The sequence below is a fragment of the Rhinoderma darwinii genome, chromosome 6, assembly GCF_050947455.1.
Source record: "Rhinoderma darwinii isolate aRhiDar2 chromosome 6, aRhiDar2.hap1, whole genome shotgun sequence".
Classification (NCBI taxonomy): domain Eukaryota; kingdom Metazoa; phylum Chordata; class Amphibia; order Anura; family Rhinodermatidae; genus Rhinoderma; species Rhinoderma darwinii.
In genome coordinates this window covers 50080054-50100043 of record NC_134692.1, presented here as the reverse complement: position 1 = coordinate 50100043, position 19990 = coordinate 50080054, and the positions used below count along the sequence as shown (strand labels likewise).

The following is a 19990-nucleotide window of genomic DNA, read 5'->3' as shown; positions in this document are numbered from 1 at the left end:
CCTGAAGCTTGCCATGACTAGAATAGAAGGGCTCAGATCTTGGTATCAGATTAAACCTCAGAATCTTAACTTTAAAATTTATACCACGAGCAGGTGGAAGAAGTCGGTAACCGAATGAAAAGTTTTACCTCCTATTTCTGTGTCTGTAGGGAAGGGGTGGGAGAAGCTGCAGGACAACACGAAGAAAGATCCCCTGCCTGTTACGTTATCTCTTCCCCTGTACAACATCCAGTGTCCCCAGAGGGGGTGCTACATTAACCTTTATTCACGTTGTCATCCCTCTCACCAATGAGAATGCGTCACATTTAATGAAGGGGTAGAAGTTTTTCTCTTCTAGGATTTGGATTTTTCTTCTCTTCAGCGACAATGTGAAGATATCTGCATGTAGGCAAGGATAAGTGGCATGTATGAACTCTGTACATCTGGACTTTTTTTTTTTAGGAGACATTGAGTTTTAAGACTTCGTCAAATTTTTATGCATTGTGTATGTGAAAATTGTCACAGCAGTGAGAAAGCTCCGCTTTCTCAATAATTTACAGCCAAGTGTAGGAGTGTACATAAGAAATGTAAGAATTTCATTATTTGCTGTGTAGAAACCCTACCTCATCACAAACAGAGAATTTGCACTTGCAGACTGACCGCTCTAATCATTGACTAGAACTCAGTATTAATCCTAGAAAATATGAAAAGATGATACATGAGGCATCGCAGTCCGGGATACATACAACAAATAGTTTTATTAGATTAAAAAAAATAAAAAATCTATTAACCAGTACAATAACATCTGTAAAAGAAATCAAATTATCTACTCCTAGGAGTGCTAGGCCTTACACACACACACGACCGTGCTTTTGCGGCCGCAATTTATCTGTATTTTTGCCGATAAACTGCGGACCTATTCATTTCTATGGCTCCATGCACACGACCGTGGTTTACATGGATCTGTGTGGGGACCGCAAATCCCGTAAGAAAAAACTCAGGACAAGTCATTTTACAGTTCGGATTTGTGGATTCACCAATACTGGTGAATTGTTGTGGATCTGAGTCCTGATGCCACATGGATGCACGAAAGTTTACTGCAGTCCGTTGGACCATAACGGACCCAAGGTTTTGTGGACGGCAAAACCAATGCGGTTGTGTGCATGAGGCCTTAGTATTGTATTAATTGTTGAGCAGCTCTTTGATCAAGCTTATTTATGACAGTTACTAATCTTTGTTACATTTAATATTCAGAATGTATATAAATTAACCACATCTACAGGTAAAACAAACCTATTAATGTAACGTCAAAGAGTAAAAAGTGGCAAGGGCAAAATCTCGCACTATAGACCTTTTCATAAATAAGTCTACATATGGCACTTCTATAAAGGCACTAGAGGCTGCGCACAGCTGTAAGGATCCATGTACCTACTATGAGTATCTAGGGGGGGGGGGGGGTGCGAGCCATTTAACAGTTATAAAACTATTTGGTCTTTAGCTAGAGTTGTCCTCTACATCGCTGAACGTTGTGTTGCTGGGAGAGAGCATTCATCACAATTACAATAAAGCCCTAATAGTCAGCCTAAGGGCATATATACATGGCTGTATCTGGGGTTGCGTATAGATTTTTGGCCAGAAAACAGGAATAGATCCCAGCAAAGAGAAAGATAAAAATGTAAGGCACTATTTAGAATTTGTGTGGCATTATTACATTACAAATAGCGCAACAGCCAGATGTTACAATTCAGCTCATAAATTCACAGAATGAAAACCTGTTTTAGGGCCACTTCAGAATACTTTATGTAGTGCATTTACTGCTGATCACGAGGGTACTTTTTTTTTCTTTTACTCCTGAAACTCTCAAAAGGAAACACTCGACACCCACATGAGCCCTGCCAAACTGCTCCGTTTTTTTAAAGAGGCATTTGACACCAGCCCGCACTTTTTAAAGAATGAATTGCCTTTGCATGAAGAGTGAGTCACTTAGTTCTTCCAGACATTTAAGGGATTTGTCCACTTTGGGGGAATCTCGCTTACTTAGAATGGTCCCCTGACAATAAGCTAATCACAGGATGTCCTAAATCAAGGACCCCCAGGGATCAGCTGTAATCTGTGGGGGAACCCAGAAGAAAAGTGTTAAATTCCCCTGAAACACCACTGCTGGTCAAATAAGGCATTACACATTTCTCGTTGAAATAAATGTTTTTCCCATGTGATGCACGGATGTGTTGGGTGCACTAGTATGAGAGATGCTCTTTTATAGCCACTATCGACTGAATTAATAGAGGGGGGGGGGGGGGGTTCTTGTTCAAACCCCTTATGTATTAACCCGACATCCCTAATAGGGTCTTTAAAGGGGTCGCCTGGCTTAGAAATCCATTTTCAAAGACCCATTTGGTTCAAGATAAAGGTGGAGCCTCACTGACTGAGGTTTAGTTATGTGGTTTTATAGAAAACATAACAGGAGGCGGAGGGCTGATCTCTTTCAATGCAAATTTCTTATATCATTGCCGTAAACAAAAATATCAAAAGAGCACTATAAAGAACGTGCAGTGTGATTGGATATAAATGAAACCCTCAGGTGAATGGAGTGTGAAGTATAAAAGTAACAAAAAAAAAAAAAAAAAAACCTGAAATACATATAAAGCACCCAGTAAAGAGACTCCAGCAGCTGAAATTCACTAGGAGTCATACTAGACGTCAGTAATGTCGCTGGCAAGACCAACCTGATATCTCAGAACATATAAGGTGCTTCTGGGGCAGTCAACAGATCTTTGTGCCATGTATTTCTGCAGTCCGTAACCTGAACATTCACCAATGATTATGTCCCTGGGTCTGACAAGATGACAGCCAAAAACACTCCCTGACAATCAGTTGGTCCTAGAATTGTTCCTACTGAAGAGAACGGTCACAGGAGGACTGGTCACTGCTGGAGAAGGACGAGGGTTTACACAGTATGGAGAAACTCTTGCAAGGTGTAGACGTCAAATCCTTAAAGACCGAGAAAATCCAGAACTTTAATTGTCAAACTTTGAATAAGGATTATCTTCTTTAAACAGACCTACAAGTGGAAAAAAAAAAAGGGGAGGGGGGGGGGGGGTGGAGTTAAATATTAGTTTATTTTCTACAGAACGATGCAATGAGAATTTTTGCATTATCGGGTAATAAGTCCTCATCACTTTCAATTTTAACACGTTTCTTATCTTTCAGAAAACTGTTCTCCCAGACACATTATATAGAGTGTTTAAGGAACAAGAGGAAAACAGAATGTTGTAGATTCTGCTCATTTAAAGGAACAGTGTCATCACCCAAAAAAAATTTCATATGTTCAAGATGTTAGTGCTTTATTAAAAACGTTTATATTTGTGTGTTTGTGTTTTACTTTTTCTTATTTTTACACTTTTTCTTCCCTATGGGGGCTGCCATTTTTTGTTCCATTTCTGTGTGTGTCGATTAACGACACATACAGACATGGAATACGGCAGCCACAGTCCCATAGGGACTGCGAACGGCTCCCGTCCCATTGACTGCAGTGTACGGCGTCTGTGTGGGAACTGCGCATGCGCCGCTCCCACACAGTCCTATTCGAAATTGGCGCCGTCCGGCGCCATTTTCCTGTGGACCGGAAGTCGCGGCCGGACAGTAATATTACTACTTCCGGTCGCGGCTTCCGGATTTGTGCACTTGCACCAGCGGCAGCAAACTGAGCGGACGGGCCGGAGGGAGCCGCGGCGGCAGGAGCAGGTAAGAGATTTCAATGTATGTTCGTGTTTGTGTGTGTTTACTACTGTATGTAAACCTACTACACTGTGGGTTAGCTCAAAAAATGGCGACACACAGTGTAGGAGGTTACATCGTTCAAACCCCTCGTTTATCCCGGCACTAGCCAGGATAAAGGAGGGGGGAATGCTGAGAGCTCACTAGAGCGAGGGCTTTTAACCCAATGCTGCAATTTTGGGAACAGCTCCATCTAGTGACCAAAAATGGGTAGTATTATAAATTAGAAATAATTTATAATATTTCCTGGACTCGTGCAAAAAAATAAAAAAAATTTGAACAATGTTTAATCACCCACACACTAAATGTTTAATTTTTTTAAAAAAAACATGTTTTTCTGGCAACACATTCCCTTTAAAGTGGTTGTCCAGGCACAGGGCAGTTTTTCATACTGACCTATCCACAGGATAGGTCATTAGTATATGATCAGTGGGTGTCAGACATCTGGACCCCGCACCGATCAGCTGTTCGGGCTGCCACTGGGCACCGGATGTACGTGCCGGAAGCAGATCGCTCCGGTCACAGTATAGTGTCACTGGATAGGCCATCAGTATGAAAAACCGCCGTGTGCCCAGACAACCACTTCAAATATAAAGTGTTCAATAATAATCATACATCAGATTATTTTGCGCGTTATCTTCTAATTCATTGGAGATAACCCACGGAGACTCCGCATTAATAGTTAACATTTTGCAGATTTTAAAAGCTTCAGCGTGTGCATTATTCCGGATCTTTTCCTCAGCATGGTAAATATAAAAAAACATATATATGCATTGCCGCTAGAATGTTAGCAGATATGGTCACTATACTATTGAGGAATGGAATTGCACCTAAACACCTGACAGAACCCAGAACGTGTGAACATGGCCTAATTGACAATCTTGCAAAAACTTATTGAATTAAAAATGAAAAGCTTAAACCAAAAAGCAGTACACAGCAGTTACCACAGGGTGGCACACTTCACTATGAATATTTGTTATACAAGATTTAAAGATGGCAGTATTGACTTCTATACACATGAAAGCTGCTGCTCCATCTCCAGCTACGAGACATCTAATAAAGGCTGTGTTCAGACTATGCATTTTGCTGCATATTTTTTTTACTCAGTTTTTGCACAGCTTGAAAACCGCAGCGTCTGAATGTTAGATAAGATTTAAATTTTTTGACTGCTATTTTCACGTTCTGTGTTAAATTACCATATTTCTTCCTGATATCATCATGTCGCGACTTCATCTGAACCCTCCTGAAAATACAAAAAGGAATATTAAACGACAAAATTACTGGAGCCTATTAGTACCCTGTGCTATTAGCAAAGTGGGCCCCACCCTATTCATATCAGTCTATGGTTGCTTGCGGACATTATTTCCCCACATGACAGATTACATCATGTCCTGCCCTCACATGTATGGTCACGATACTGGAAAGACCACTACCTCTCACATCTTAAGGGTATGTTCATACGCTGTGTTTTGAGGCGTATTTTGGGGCGTGAACACCTACAAACATATGCCCATTGAATTCAATAGAAAAACTGTGTTTTGCTCAGACGGGGCGGTTTTTTACACTGCCAGTTTAAAAAAACAACGAATAAAAAAACGCCCAGTAAAAAGTAGCAGCATGTCACTTCTTGAGCCGTTTTTCATTGTGTCAATAGAAAAACGGCTCAGAAAAACGCCTGAAAGAAATACTTTCAGCTTCAAAAACGGCTGAAAATCAGAGGCTATTTTCTCTGAAAACAGCTCTATAATTTTCAGCAGTTTCTGACTGCGTGTGAACATACCCTAACTGACATGAAAAGGACAAAGCTTAAGGCCCCATGCACAGGACCGTAAAAAATTGTCTGTAATGGTGGACCGTAATACGGTCCGCAATAACGGACCCATTCAGTTCTTTTGGCTGCGGACGCCTTTCCGTATCGCTACGGATGGGTGTCCTTGCCGTATTAATTTTCCGAAGATTATGGAACATGTCCGTTCTTTTGTATTTTGCGGGCCGTGCTCCCATACTTTGTATGGAAGCACGGCCCAAAAATCGGGTGGCAGTCGGCGGCCGGCCGCACCCGCAATCGCAGGCCGTGATTACGGGTACGCCCGTGTGCATGGGGCCCAACACGTCTATCCACTCTGGACAATCCCTTTCGGTCATCAGGGTGTCTGATAAGCTGATCACAGGATGTCCAGCTGCTGGGACCATCTGCAATCAGTGATCAATTTTGGTGGAATCTGGCAGCAAATGTTCAATTTCCCTGAAGTGCCATTACAGGAGAAATGAAGCATTACACAGTTTCCATTGAAATCAATGAGGTGTCTGTGTCCCATAAAGAGAGCAAATACAGTAAAATTCAGTCAAAATCTTAATATGTAAACGACTGAATTTGTATTCAGTAGTAGAGTAGAAATATTTTAACTACTTACTGCCATTGTGTGTGGCAGGTTCCAGCCCTTCAAGAATGCACCGCCTGCATATCCAGGAGAGGTTTTTGTACTATATAAACATGCATACCTAAAAAGCTTAGATTACTTGATAAAGTAATGACACCTACACCCAAATAGGGACAGCCAATTCTTCATTGTTTAGAACTGCTCTTAACCCCTTGACGACAGCTACACGGCTATATACGTTTCAACTGCCGATGCCTCTTGCAGTTGTCACGTATATAAAATGTTGGCAGCCTGGAACGAGGTTTAATATGTGCAAGGCTGCACTTTCCTGTGTGCCAGCTCTCTCCTCAGTAGAGTCCCCCGGCCAGAGCATCGCAAGCTCTCTGGCAGGGGACTCCAGTCTTGGGAAAGCCCTTGACGTTACTGTCCATATAAAGAGATGCCGAGATACACATATATGGACAGTTATGTTAGGGGCTCCTCCAGGAGCAGAATCCCCGGCAACACTCTCGCACAGGACTTCTCTCCTAGAGGAAGCTTCAGTGGCCTTACCTACAGGGAGGGTGGCACTATCTACAGAGGACACTAGGTATGGCACTAACTACAGTGGGCACTGGCACTAACTACAGTGGGCACTGTGGTGTTTTAAGGGTTTAGAACCAAAAAACCCTTATAAATTAAATTCATCCATTTTTTTCATGGCCATGAAATCCGGATGGCAAACTGCATTTAAAAACGGTCTGACTGCTGGGAAATTAATGAACATTAATGGAAAATTTGACCTGGACACAGGGGCAATCAATCACCTTTGGTCATGAAAGGGTTAAAGTTGTTCTCGTTCAACCATCTAAAACCATGTTAAAAGTGGCTCCCGGCTTTAAGAGGACACTTGAAAATAATGGTACAAAACTCATGCAATTCTTTGTTGCCACTAAAGTGCCATTACAAGAACAGATTTAGGCTATGGTCACATCTGCATTAGCGGCTTCGTCAGGGGTCTCCATCGCAGATCAGGAGAAAAATGTAGGACCCGTATTCGGCGCTTCTCTTTTTTTTTACGAGCAGAACGGAACAACAAATGCACATGTGAACATAGCCTAAGCTGTTCTTGAGCAGGTAAGTACCCCATTTGTGACGCACTTGTTGAGATGACCCAGAATCAGAAAATATATTTCCAAAAGTGTTCCAAGTTCTCTCCACATATGTTTTACTTTCTTACCTTTCTTCCTGACGCACTTTTCTTTCTTCCTTCTCTCTCATGGATTTTTCAGTCTCCAGACTTGAGCTAAAAAAAATTAACCGATCAGAACTTACACTTCTAAAGAGGGAGATGTCCTCTAAACAATACAAAGGGTTATAACTTTTCTTTTTTTTGTCCTAAAAACTTTCCTGTTGCTTTACCAATGAAAAATTAGCTTGAAGTAGTGTCCATGGCTATAGGTCATATGCAACTTTTTAGCTAATCGCATGCCTGTGTGGTATCTCATCTGTCATATGATTGGCTAAAAGCTGCAAAAAAAAATAATGTGGACTCCTTTTCCCGGCTGCCTACTATGGGAACCATGAATCCCACTAAAACATGGAAAGTGTGGTGTGGTAACCCAAAAAGAGGGCCACATCATAACCAGTCTGATGTCCATAGGATACCTAAAGATACGTACGTACCTTCTGCTCTTCTTTTTCCTACAACAGCAGCAGCAGCAGATGATCACCGACAAAATGAGAACTCCTCCGACCACAGAAACGGCAATAATCACAGCTTCAAAATTAACTATAATATAAAAAAAAAAAAGTTCATTTATTTGGTAGTACAGAACCGGTCCCTACACCTCAAGCATGTGAACTATAGGATGAGAAAGCTTGGAATACGATTGTCAGAAGCATTTGTATTGCTGTCCCTATAGATCTCCTCTCCCTACCACACATGCCTGTAATAGAGCAGCGCAGCTGTACTTGGATGAATGTTATGTGCTATATATGACAAGCCATCATACGTTTCATATATTCTAAATGGAAAAAAAAAAAAAAATCACCAAAGCTTCATGTATCTTGTACATAATAAGGGACCAATCCTGGTGATAAAGTTTAAAATGACAAACCGGCTGGAAATCCAGACCCTGTGCTTCTTATAACAAGTCACATGAGAGCACATGAACATTCCTGAGCGCTGAATATAGGAGATTTGTGCCGCCCGGGGTATTCAGATCCAGATACCAACAAAAGTATATTAACATTGCAAACATTGAAACATTGTGTAGTTTTAAAAATAGAACGAGTCAATCCTGACATTAAAGAGAAACGAATCTCTGTTCATACACCGAACCTGAAGAAGGTAAAAGGACCTGTACTGTATTCCTTTGGCTATCAACAATCAACAAGGCTTTTCAAGACAAGGATTTAAAGTGTAGCTAAATATTTGACAAACTTCTAATACGTCATAGTGACATGTCAGAAGATTGGATTAGGGGGGGGTCCGAGCACTGAGACACCCACCAATCGCTAGAACGAAGCAGCTGAAGGTCTTGTGTGAGCGCTCAGCCGCTTCATGTCTGTTCGGCTTTTTCCGGAAATAAATGTATCTGTGTATGGACTCAATAGAAAGTCTATGAGCCCGTACTCCGATACATCGGCTTTCCGGAAAAAGCCGGATACGAAACGGCTGAGTGCTAACACGAGCTCTTAAAGCTGCTTCGTTCTAGCGATTAGTGGGGGGTCTCCGTGCTCGGACCCCCACCAATCCAAACTTCTGACAGGTCACTATGACATGTCAGAAGTTGGTCAAACGTTTGGCTACACTTTAACATTTTCTAGCCAAAACCAAAAGTGGGCCCTAATCAGAGGGAACTTGGGGATAGAAAAAACATAAATCAAATGCCCTGTGTGATCGTGGCCTCCTTGTTACCCGGGAGCCTGCAAACCAGTGTGGAAATCCCCGACCGTGAACTGTACTATGCAGAAATGATACAACTCTGTCCCTTCTTCCATTGCCCTGTAGACTAAGATTTGGGCAGGACCCTCTCTCCTTTTGCGTCTGTGACCATTAGTTTATAAGTTTGTATTTAATTATTGTATGTGCAAGTTAATCTATTTACTAGTTAAATGATAAAATAAATAGATTTTCTACACAGACCCTGAGGTTAAAAACAAAAATAAAACTGTGGCATGTGCCAATGCCCGCAGTATTAGAGCTATTCTCCTAGCGCAGTCCATGCACGACTGTGGTATATAATGTGTAGCTAGGCTCACAGAAAGAAGCTATATTGCTAGTGCTGTGTAAATGAATGGAGAGAAGTGCATGACACTGATTGGTCAGCGTCATGCACTCCTCTGTACAACGCCCACTTGGTCTAAAGTAAAAACACGCCCACTTGGGCATTAAGAAACTAATTCGCATAAAGCTAAAAATCGCTAATAAAGTGGTAAAAATAGATCGTTTTTCTAAATAAAAAGCACTGCTGTCACCTACATTACAGCGCCCATCTCCTTATGTAGGAGATAGAGCACTTATGTGGTGACAGAGCCTCTAAGTCTTAACCCCTTAATGACCGGGCCTGAAAAGGTCTTAATGAGCAGCTACATTTTTCAGTTTTATGGGGGAGAAATATATATTTTTTTCAGTTTGGAGGTAGAAAAAAAAATATTTTTACGGCGTGAATATATGAAAAAGCGATTCTAGGCATCTTTTTTCTTGTTTATTTTTTATCCCGTTCATGGTTCACGCTAAAATAACCCATTAGATTAATTCTTCAGCTTATTACGGTAGTTTATACACCCAAGGCTGGGTTCACACAGTTTTTTTGAAGGAGGACAATCTGCCTCAAAATTCTGTGAACAAAATTACATCGTGAATAATGTAAAAAAACAAACTTAAAAAAAAAAAAAAAAAAAAAAAAAAAAGTCAGAATTGCTTACTCCCCCCAATAAATATCTAAATCCTAAAACGGTTTTATAAAAAATTTGACTCGTGCCGGAAAAGACAAGCCCACATATGGCTACAGCGACAGAAAAATGAAAAAAAGTAATGGCTCTTGGAATGCAGCAACATAAAAATGTTTTTTTGTTTTTTTTATGAAATGTGTTATTGTGAAATACTAGTAAAAATAAAATAACTTATTTAGTATCGCTGTAATCTTACCGAGCCACAGAATAAAGATAACACATGATCTATGCTTCATGATGAACAATGTCAATTTAAAATACAAAAATCAAACTTGTATGTATCCCAAAATGGTGCATTTGAACATTTCAACTACTCACGCAAATGACCTCACACAGCTAAAATGACAGAAAGTTATGTCTCTTGGAAGGAGGATGAAAAAAAAAATAAAAAAAAAAAATGGTTTGGTCCACCCAAACAGACTGGGTCCTTACAGGGTTAAACAACGTTAGCACATCCAAGCTCTTAGCCATACACCTACCATACGTGAAACCGTTTCTCCAAAACAGAGATACTCCCGAGTACTTACAAACTGAAGAATTACCCGCTTTATTTGCACAGACATTTTGGGATAGCAGTTATATGGATTATAAAAGGTTCAAATCAAAAAGACAAACAAAAAAATAAACCTTCAGGAAAAGCAGAATAAAACGTTAACACAAAATATGGTACGATAACTCTGAAAACAGGTGCCAGATTTCCGGACTTTGTAAATTACCGGATGCCTAGCTTCACTAGGCAATGTTCTAGGAAAAGTAAAAAGACGTCTCTAGAATGTAGCCTAGAAAACAACCACCAGAGCAGGTGTGTAGTAAAATGGAAACGCACACACACGTACGCACAATTCTAATATTTACTCACCCCAGCATATCCCCCAGCGGGCATCCTTCAGTTTACATAGCGATGACGGCGGCAGGATGTTCTTAACAGGATAATCCAGACACTTGCGGTTACTGTTGCACCACAAACACTGGGAGGAGGAAAAAAAAACGTCAATTGCAGGTAAATCCAACAAAATCACAGAACGGAAACCAGCACACTGTACCCCACTGCCTCCCATATTGAAATGAACGAAGTGTTCAGAGCACGGAGCTATAACCATCCCTTATAGCAGATCTATGACTGTACTATGTTGAATTATGGGGACAGGTCTGCTACACCGTGCTGTATGGCTAATGGCAGCTATTAAAGTATACAGCGGACTCATAGTTCTGAGTCCACTGTATTCAATGCAGCACCGATTGGTAACATCATATGATCTGAGCAGAAGTCACGCAGCCATACAATGCAGAAACATTTTAGCTAGACTGAACTTAAGACTGGTTTACATGTCAGATTTCCACGCATAACGAACGTCGATCAACGATATAACAAGTCTATCAGCGCTTGTTAACAGGCCCTTTTACACGGGCCGATTCTGTACTGTATCGGGACAAATGATCGTTAATATGATTGTTCTTTCTCCATCCGTTTGCATCGCCGGCAGCACATCCCGGTTACACGGGGAGATGTGCTGCGGACAGCGATGATTTTAGAGGCTGCATAAACAATGTGTCCAGCCATCAAGCGGCCGTTTGCTATTTTGTCAGCTGATCACTGCCGTTTACACGGGCCAATAATCGTGAACAACAGTTGCTAAGAACAGTCGCTTGCCCGATTATTGGCCGTGTAAATGGGCCTTAACTCTTGAAGTGAATGCATATAGACATCTACTAGAACGCCTGACTTTTTTTTTTGGAAGGTTTCCTATTGATGTTTTTATTGTTGGGCTATTCATGCACAGGCACTCTATATGGCAACGTATCACATGGAGACATCCTGCCCGAGAAACAAAGCTTCCAGGGGAGAACACATCCATAATACAGCCACCGATCGCAAATGTCAAGATTTTCTTTGTGACAGATTATGTGTAAATTTGACTGTAAAAATCTCTGCGGGGCTCCGTATGAGAAGGAGGTTGTACAGAACTATAGTAAGTCTGTTTACATAAGGCCAAACGTCAGGCAGCCAAAAGGTGGCAAGAAATCTGCAGTTAAAGATAAACTTTTTTGGTTTCTCTCTTATTTTACCTGGTGTATAGTATTAGCTCATAGATTACTACACATTCTATTACAGACCTCTACCATAAAGGTCACCACTGAAACAATACAGCTCATGCATAGATCACATCATTGCAATGATTCAGACCGCACGGACGATAATTGTTCAGGAAACGCGCATTCCTGTAGAATGACATCACGTCATTACCATGTAATGATTGTGTACAGGTTCTCCGCTATATAGCACGGTCACATGAAAAAACAGCTTATGTACCACATCAAGGAGACGGCTACTCATAAAACAGAACTAAACTGATGTGATTTTTTGGGGGGGAAAAAAAATCCCTACTTGAAGGTTTTGCCATAAATGTCTGATAGATGTGGGTCCCACCTCAAGGACCCACATCCATCTAGAACCTGGCCCCCTGTCCTACCTTCTGCTACTGGGCTCCTGCCACTTATGAGGTGGCCGGGTTTTCCAGAAACCGCAAAGCGCGTGTGGATATGCCATAAATGTTTGAGATGGGAAATACCTCCTTTTGGCTATAAGCAAGATAAAATCTGACAATCTTATGTGTATGGAGCCCACCGACTCATTGGATTTTAACGTGCTCGATCTTTTGCTCTCATGGGAGACGCCTCTGACAGCGGCTTATTCCACAATGTTTATGGTGAAGTTGCGAGCATGTTTTTCAGATGACACAGGGGTAATGCAACAGGTAAAATAAAGCACTACACAATACTCATTAAAATCAATGGTGGTGCACAGAAATATTGGGTTTTAGAAAGCAAGACTCTGAAGCCATTCTCTGCTCCAGCTAATAGATGAGGACCTACAATGGGAGACCCCCTATTGACGCAGACAAATAGAGTATTTACTTCAGAAAAAATTATATAGAGTACGAAAAATACGTAAAAAAATACAACCGGCTCATTGCCTTTTTGTACACCTTTTCAGTGTTCTCAATCCAGTCTAAATTCCAATCCAAATTTATACCTAAATAATTGTACGACGTCACTCATTCCACTTCCTAATCAAAAATAGACACCGGCACCAATGTCTCTGCTTTTCTGCGTAAGTCGATAACCATTACTTTAGTTTTCCCTATATTTAGGACTAACCCATTTTCCACACTCCACTTGACAAAATCAGATATCATATCTCTATATTATTTTTCAGAGCCCCCCTTTACCGCCCCCATAATTACATCATCGAACTTCTGAAGGACGACAACTGCCTGATTGATACGCAAAATGTGCCGTATATAACGCAAATAAGTCCCCTGGGGTGCCCCAATATCACCGATTTCCATCCTTGAAGTGCATGATCCACTACGCACATACTGTGGTCGCCCCCGCAAGTAGTCTAATATCCAATCATATACCATTAACATTTTGTATTGATCTCTCACGCATGTATGGGATTTTTTTTTTATTAAGCTTGACACAAGTTGTAGTTTTTAACCCAGCAATAATTTATTGGCAATCTTTTAGTAAATGTAGGCCTTTAGGTTGATCTTATTACTATAACATAGGAGAACGACAGGTGTACCTATATTATATGATACCCTACTTCCCAACCTCTTGAATGCGAACATCTTGAATGCAACTTTTCCAATTAGGAACACGATCCTCTTTGTTGACTACTGACCTAACCCTGTAATTGAATGCCATTGAACAGCAACAAATTAATATGCAAATATGTAATAAAGTATTCAAGACTAGGACTAGGCCTCATACTGCAGATGCTAACGTAGACCTCAATGGTGACTTCTTCATATGCGAAGACTCCACTCTTCTAATCAGTCCTGGGTATTTTAGCTATTGAGCCCAGTAGCAGAACGTGTACACACCCTGAAACGAAAAACTAATTGAAGACTACAAATACTTTGCATAAATGGTGTGAAAACCTGCTGCAGATAGACTTTGGATTTCCAATTACCATTGTCATGCATCGTCTGGTTTCTACTGCAGTCTTCTTGCAAAAGTTGTACTGATGGTATCATGAGAACACTTCCCCATCTCCTCCGCTTTAGAAGCTTGTATAATACACGTGGATGACTAGACAATAATGCTATATAGGTTATTTTAAATTATACAGTATTTGACTAGAAAAATAATGGTCATTTATCTATATAAAAAATATTGTGTTATTTCTTCCATAAAAACACAGCCACATATACTTAAGTGTACCCGAGTAAAGACTGCGGGATAGAGGATATGTTTAAAGTGGTTTTCAGGACTATATCATAGGCCATCAATGCTTGTTTGGTGGGGGTCCAAACCCCACCAAATCAGCAAAATTAATGGGATGTGGTGCTTCTGCAGTTGCTGCATCCCCTTTATTGGTGACACAGGCATAGAGGCTATTTCTACCTAAGACTAAAGTATACAGACATCGATCACTATTTCAGGAGCAATAACCACATATAGTCAAAGGGTTTTCCCAGGTTAGAGCATTAAAGGGGTTTTCCCTGCTAATAAAAATTGATGGCCTATCCTCAGGTTAGGCCATCAATAGCTGATGTGTCAGGGTTCGACTCCCGGGACCCCCGCCGATCAGCTGTCTTGAAGGGGCTCATACGAGCGCTGCTTCCCCTTCATTTCTATGAATCGTTGACACACATTTAGCGGCGATTCACAGGTATTGCAGCCTTTCCTCCCATTGAAGTGAATGGGGGGCACTATATACTGTGTGCAGGGCAGTTATAGGGGTTAATATACTGTGTGCAGGGCAGTTATGGGGGGCACTATACTGTGTGCAGGGCAGTTATGGGGGGCACTATACTGTGTGCAGGGCAGTTATGGGGGGCACTATACTGTGTGCAGGGCAGTTATGGGGGCACTATACTGTGTGCAGGGCAGTTATGGGGGGCACTATACTGTGTGCAGGGCAGTTATGGGGGGCACTATACTGTGTGCAGGGCAGTTATGGGGGCATCATCACGTGTGGAGAGCAGTTATGGGGGGCAGCTATGGGGCAATATACTTTTTGGGAGCAGTGTCAGGAGGTATATTATATACAGTAGTATACAGCAGGCTCGGGGGGATAAGTATTAATTCAATGGCGTAGCATGCAAATATAAGGTGTGGTCTAAATAATTATTCATTAATCGAGGTTACATGTTCAATTAATTGTGATTTTGATCATAATCGCCCAGCCCTACAATGTAGTTTAGAATATTGTGAGAAAGTTCTGAAGTATCTAGAAGATGCGCTAGTCCAGGAGCCAGTTTTAGGCTGGGTTCACACGACCTATTTTCAGGCGTAAACTAGGCGTATAGTGCCTCTATTTACGCCTGAAAATACGGCTCCAATACGTCGGCAAACATCTGCCCATTCATTTGAATGTGTTTGCCGACGACTTGTAATTTACGCGTCATCGTTTGACAGCTGTCAAACCACGACGAAAAAAATGACTGCCTCGTCAAAGAAGTGCAGGACACTTCTTTGGACGTAATTTGAGCCGTTTTTTTATTGAATTCAATGAAGAACAGCTCTAAATTACGGCCGTCAATGACGCATCGCAAAATGCGAGGACGAGCAATTAAGTCTGAAATTACGGAGCGGTTTTCAGGAGTAATTTCAGCCGTATCAGACGCTGCTGTGTGCACATACCCTTATAGTTTTAGTAGCCAAAAATAAGATTCTATAGAAGTGCTTTTCATACGGTCAGACGGCCCACATTAGGGAGGCAGTATTGACAACAGCCATTGTATACTGCACAGGCCTTTCTCTGGCAGCACCAACCTGTGGATTACAAACATAACTCCTTTTGTGCTTCTTGTAATGTTTTACTGGATTCAGGAGACACATTTTAGATAAATTGAGGTCATTTTTTAAATGTTGGTGTAGACTACGACCAATAGTGAGCCCCAGACGCCACCATGTCCTGGCTGCTGAGACTAGTAGAAAAAGAGATTGAGAAGCCCTAGTCTATAGACATCAATAGAAAAAAAACCCGGGGCAAATCTCTAGGCCCCAGCAACATTAAGCCCTTATTCAGACGAACATGTGTCACGGAACCCACATAGACTTGCGCCTATTGAGGGATCCGTGAAAACTGACAAAAATAGGACGTCCTATTTTTTCACTGGCAGTTCACACGGTCCATTAAAACAAAGGCCGTGTGAAGAGCCCCATAGAAGTACGTGCAGCCGAGTGACGGCCGTTAAAAAAGCCAAAAGTCTGTCACACGGAGGACTTAAACGTTCATCTGAATAAGCCCTTACTGCTAGACAAGAACAAACACAAGGCACGGAACTTTACTGGTATGTCAATAGACTTCACTATAGCACTCACCGTCACATTCTTCAAACAGGACTCACAGGTTGTGTTGGACATTTGGGAGCACTCTGGAAGACATTTTAATAAGCGGCAAGAAATTACTGCACAGCATACACCTACATTAACAGATCACCGTGGTTAATATAGTTATGACACTGGCAACCAGCCTCTAGAAATGCACGCTCCTCGTAATAAACCTGAAGATGTTTATCTACAGGTCAAGATATATCACCGTGTTCACACGGCAGAAAAATTACTCAATCCTGCATTGAAAACAAAGTCCCTTCTTAGCGCGGTTTACTTGGCGTATTCCGCCGCGAAAAAGTCTGGTAGCCTCAGGCAGATTAACCTCCTTAAATTGGGTTAGTCAGCGGGCAGAAATGTGGCAATTTTTATCGCAAAACCATGGCTGAAATCAGTCTGATTTCTGACATGGAATCTCAGCTTAATCCTCATCTAATTTCTCCTCAGGAAAAATCCTTCATACGAACATGGCGGCCTATAAGGGGTTTTTGGGGGACTATACATTGATGGACTAGAAAATGGCCACGGTCATAGGCATATTCCTGGCTCAATATTAGAATGTTAGAAAATGTATTGATTTTATGGAAAACAAGTGTCTGTGCGTTGGACATGGCTGTTTTTATATGTTGTGAAATATAATGACATGAACACAAACATGTAGAAAATGATATTAGTCATCAAATGGGTGACTATGACAGTACTAACACTTTGACTTGATAAAATAATAGGTTAACACATTTATTACAAGCTTTAGCACGCTGCCAATAAAGGTTCGTGGGATTAATTATGACAAGAGACACGTACATGGGAAGTACGGCCGGCATTACACTTCGCACCTCGGTGCTTTATCACATACCGCCACTGAGGTTAATAAGATTAGTTATTTAAACAGCTGGTAAATCAGGGCACAGAATAACAATCAGAACCTTGTTTGTTTTGCGCTGGCACCAATAGCAACAAAAAGTTATACCTGCGGCATTTATAATTACCACCCAGGGGAGGGCTCAGTTATCGTTAGCAATTAAAAGCCACTATGATGTTATACAGAACGATGGACTAATACAGGAAAGTCCGTTTTTCCTGTTATAAACACTAATAAGCTCCGGGAGGGTGACCACAGCTTGGTTCATACTTACGTTATTTTGTAAAATAAAATATAAAAAACAGAGATCATGATGGATTATTGGACAAATCCTATTAATTACTATGGACTCAAGGCCGCCATCTATTGACTCGCCATCAATGTCTCTGGTGGAAATACCCCTTTAGGCCTTATTCACACGTGCGCGATTCTCATCTGTGTGCTGTCCGTTTCAACAACAAATAGCACACTGACCAATGCAATTCAACAGGGCTATTTACATATCCGTGTTTTCGAAACGGAGTGCGTGTCTGTTGCGAGAAACTGCACGTTCTATTCTGGTCCGTTTTTTTGCAGACCAGACTCGCAAAAAAAAAAAAAAAAAAAAAAAAAAAGAAGTTAAACCAGGAAGTGAAAAGCAGACGACCCAGAAACCACACGGACAGTCACATGAATGAAAAACCGCACTTTTTTAGCGGACGCAAATTGGACATGCTCATGTGACAAGTCCTTAGGCCTCCTTCTCTCACACATTTTTTGCTGTTATTTCTGCTTGTAGAAAACGCTATGAATTTAACATTTTTCATAGCAGTTTTTTCCATTTATTACATTAGATAACCATCTTTTTTTCTGGCAATTTTTAAGTCCTACAGAGTAGCCTATGGGGAAAAGAAATGCCATACCTAGAGCATGGTGCTTTTTGAAATATAAAAAAATATCACTGACCCAAAAGAAACACCAGTAACAAAGCGGCATTGTTTATACAGCTAACATCTAGCAGCAGTGGTTTTAGGCAAAAAAACTGCTATAAGAAAGCCGTGTGCTTCCCAAAGACGCTATATGTGAAACCACCCCTTGGGGCCTGTTCACACAGAGTATTTTGACGAGGTTTTGAGCAATAACCGCTCAGCAAAACTCGTCAAAAACCAGCCGAAAATGCCTCCCTCCTCGCGAGGGAAAGAAGGGACATGCCCTATCTTCGCGTGTTTACGCCTCTGACTTCCCATTGACATCAATGGGAGGCAGAGAAAGAGCGTATTTCGCAGATTTTTTTGCCCGTAGCACTCAATGGCCGCCCACAAAAAAACGCGGCGAATATCGTGGCACACGACATGCAGGAAGGACAAAATCTGCCTCAAAATCCCAAACGGAATTTTGAAGCAGAATTTTCCTCCTGCAAAAAAAACTCAGTGTGAACGAGGCATTTTTAAAAGGGGTTCGCTGTGAGTACATGAGGCTTAGACAACAGAGCGCAGCTCATTACATAGGATCAGTCAAAAAAAACAGCCAGACGTGGTACAGGAGCCCTTTAAATAGGGGCATATAAGTGATGGGTCCACAGCTGGAATCGGGTAAATGAAGAGATCCCATCAATCCACAGCTCGTCAATATGAGCTGGGCGGTAACTCTGCAGGTGCTCCTGATCGTGGGGACTGTGACTGTATACATACAGCGGGTCCTTATGGACAGGACACATATAGATCCCTAGGATACGAACATATTCCTTTCCACCAAATCCTAACAGAAGGGATTGGATAGAAATACTTCACATCACATGACCCCATTTAACAAATCAGTTTATGTACGGAAAAAAAACAAAACAAAAAACTTATGTGCCCTGTGCCCCAACCCTTTATACCCTCTCCCCTCCTGGTACATTGGCAGTGGTCGCTCTTAGTATAGAGCCGATGACCTGGAAAGTTTATACACACATAGGACACAAACTAAACCCGTGACTCCTGCTGAGAGTTGTAGATTCACAAGGAGAGCCACACATTACAGATCACCGATAAACTGAGCTGCGGATACGGTACAGTATAGTCCAGTAAAGCGCCCGTACATTTCCGCCATGTACTGGGAGGTCTCCTAGTGACGACCCTTCTCCTAGGGAAGTAATAACATAGTTTCGCTATACCGCGCCCACCTCGTTCTCACCCACCTGTATTAGCAGCGGAGACTACAGCCAGCAGCCCCAACAACACGGACAAGCACCCGAGAAACCCCATCCTCAATCACTAGCCGCGTCCCTTCTGCCAAAACAATCCGCTTACGAGTTACTACAACACGTGACTTCCCTCTACTCAACCCACTGGTGATGTCACGATACCCCCTAACACTGAGCCCCGCCCCCGGACAAGAGTTTCAGCTTCCTCTCCTCCACACTGAGGCCCGCTATGGAGTCACGTGATCGCTTAGTCCCGCCCTGGTGGTAACGCTGACGTCACGATATGAAAACAAACTGTTGGCAGGATTTACCTACGATTATAGTGGATGAGAAGCGCCACTCGATCATACGACAAAGTAGCACAGTACAATGAGCGATTTCAGTAGTTATAAATTTCTAGTGGCAGTCAAAGTTGTGAACAATTGATCTCTTGTGACAATAAGGCAGCATTACATGGTATGGCACAAATAAATACTGCAACATGGAGCAGTCGTTAATCTATTGATACAGATAAGATTAGGATCGGCCACAATTTGACTG

The 19990-nt window shown here is 41.7% G+C and overlaps 1 protein-coding gene across 1 annotated transcript; it reads right to left on the bottom strand.

Annotated features, from left to right (window-relative positions):
- Positions 1-718: 718 nt before the first annotated feature.
- Positions 719-19671, bottom strand: PTTG1IP (PTTG1 interacting protein). The gene is made up of 7 exons (XM_075829703.1): positions 19445-19671; positions 16416-16468; positions 10936-11044; positions 7803-7908; positions 7357-7422; positions 4953-4999; positions 719-3040 (listed from the first exon to the last, which is right to left on the bottom strand). The coding sequence occupies exons 1-7, from the start codon at positions 19509-19511 to the stop codon at positions 2997-2999; spliced, it is 492 nt and encodes a 163-aa protein (XP_075685818.1). The 5' UTR covers positions 19512-19671; the 3' UTR covers positions 719-2996.
- Positions 19672-19990: the final 319 nt, after the last annotated feature.

Bases quoted from the DNA above. Each gene is read 5' to 3' on its own strand.
- PTTG1IP (XM_075829703.1), bottom strand. From the start codon at position 19,511: ATGGGGTTTCTCGGGTGCTTGTCCGTGTTGTTGGGGCTGCTGGCTGTA. The intron at 7,909-10,935 runs GTGAGTAAATAT...TTTATATTATAG, and splicing joins CCGCTGGGGGATATGCTGGG to TTAATTTTGAAGCTGTGATT. The intron at 5,000-7,356 runs GTAAGAAAGTAA...TTGTATTTTCAG, and splicing joins AAAGTGCGTCAGGAAGAAAG to GAGGGTTCAGATGAAGTCGC.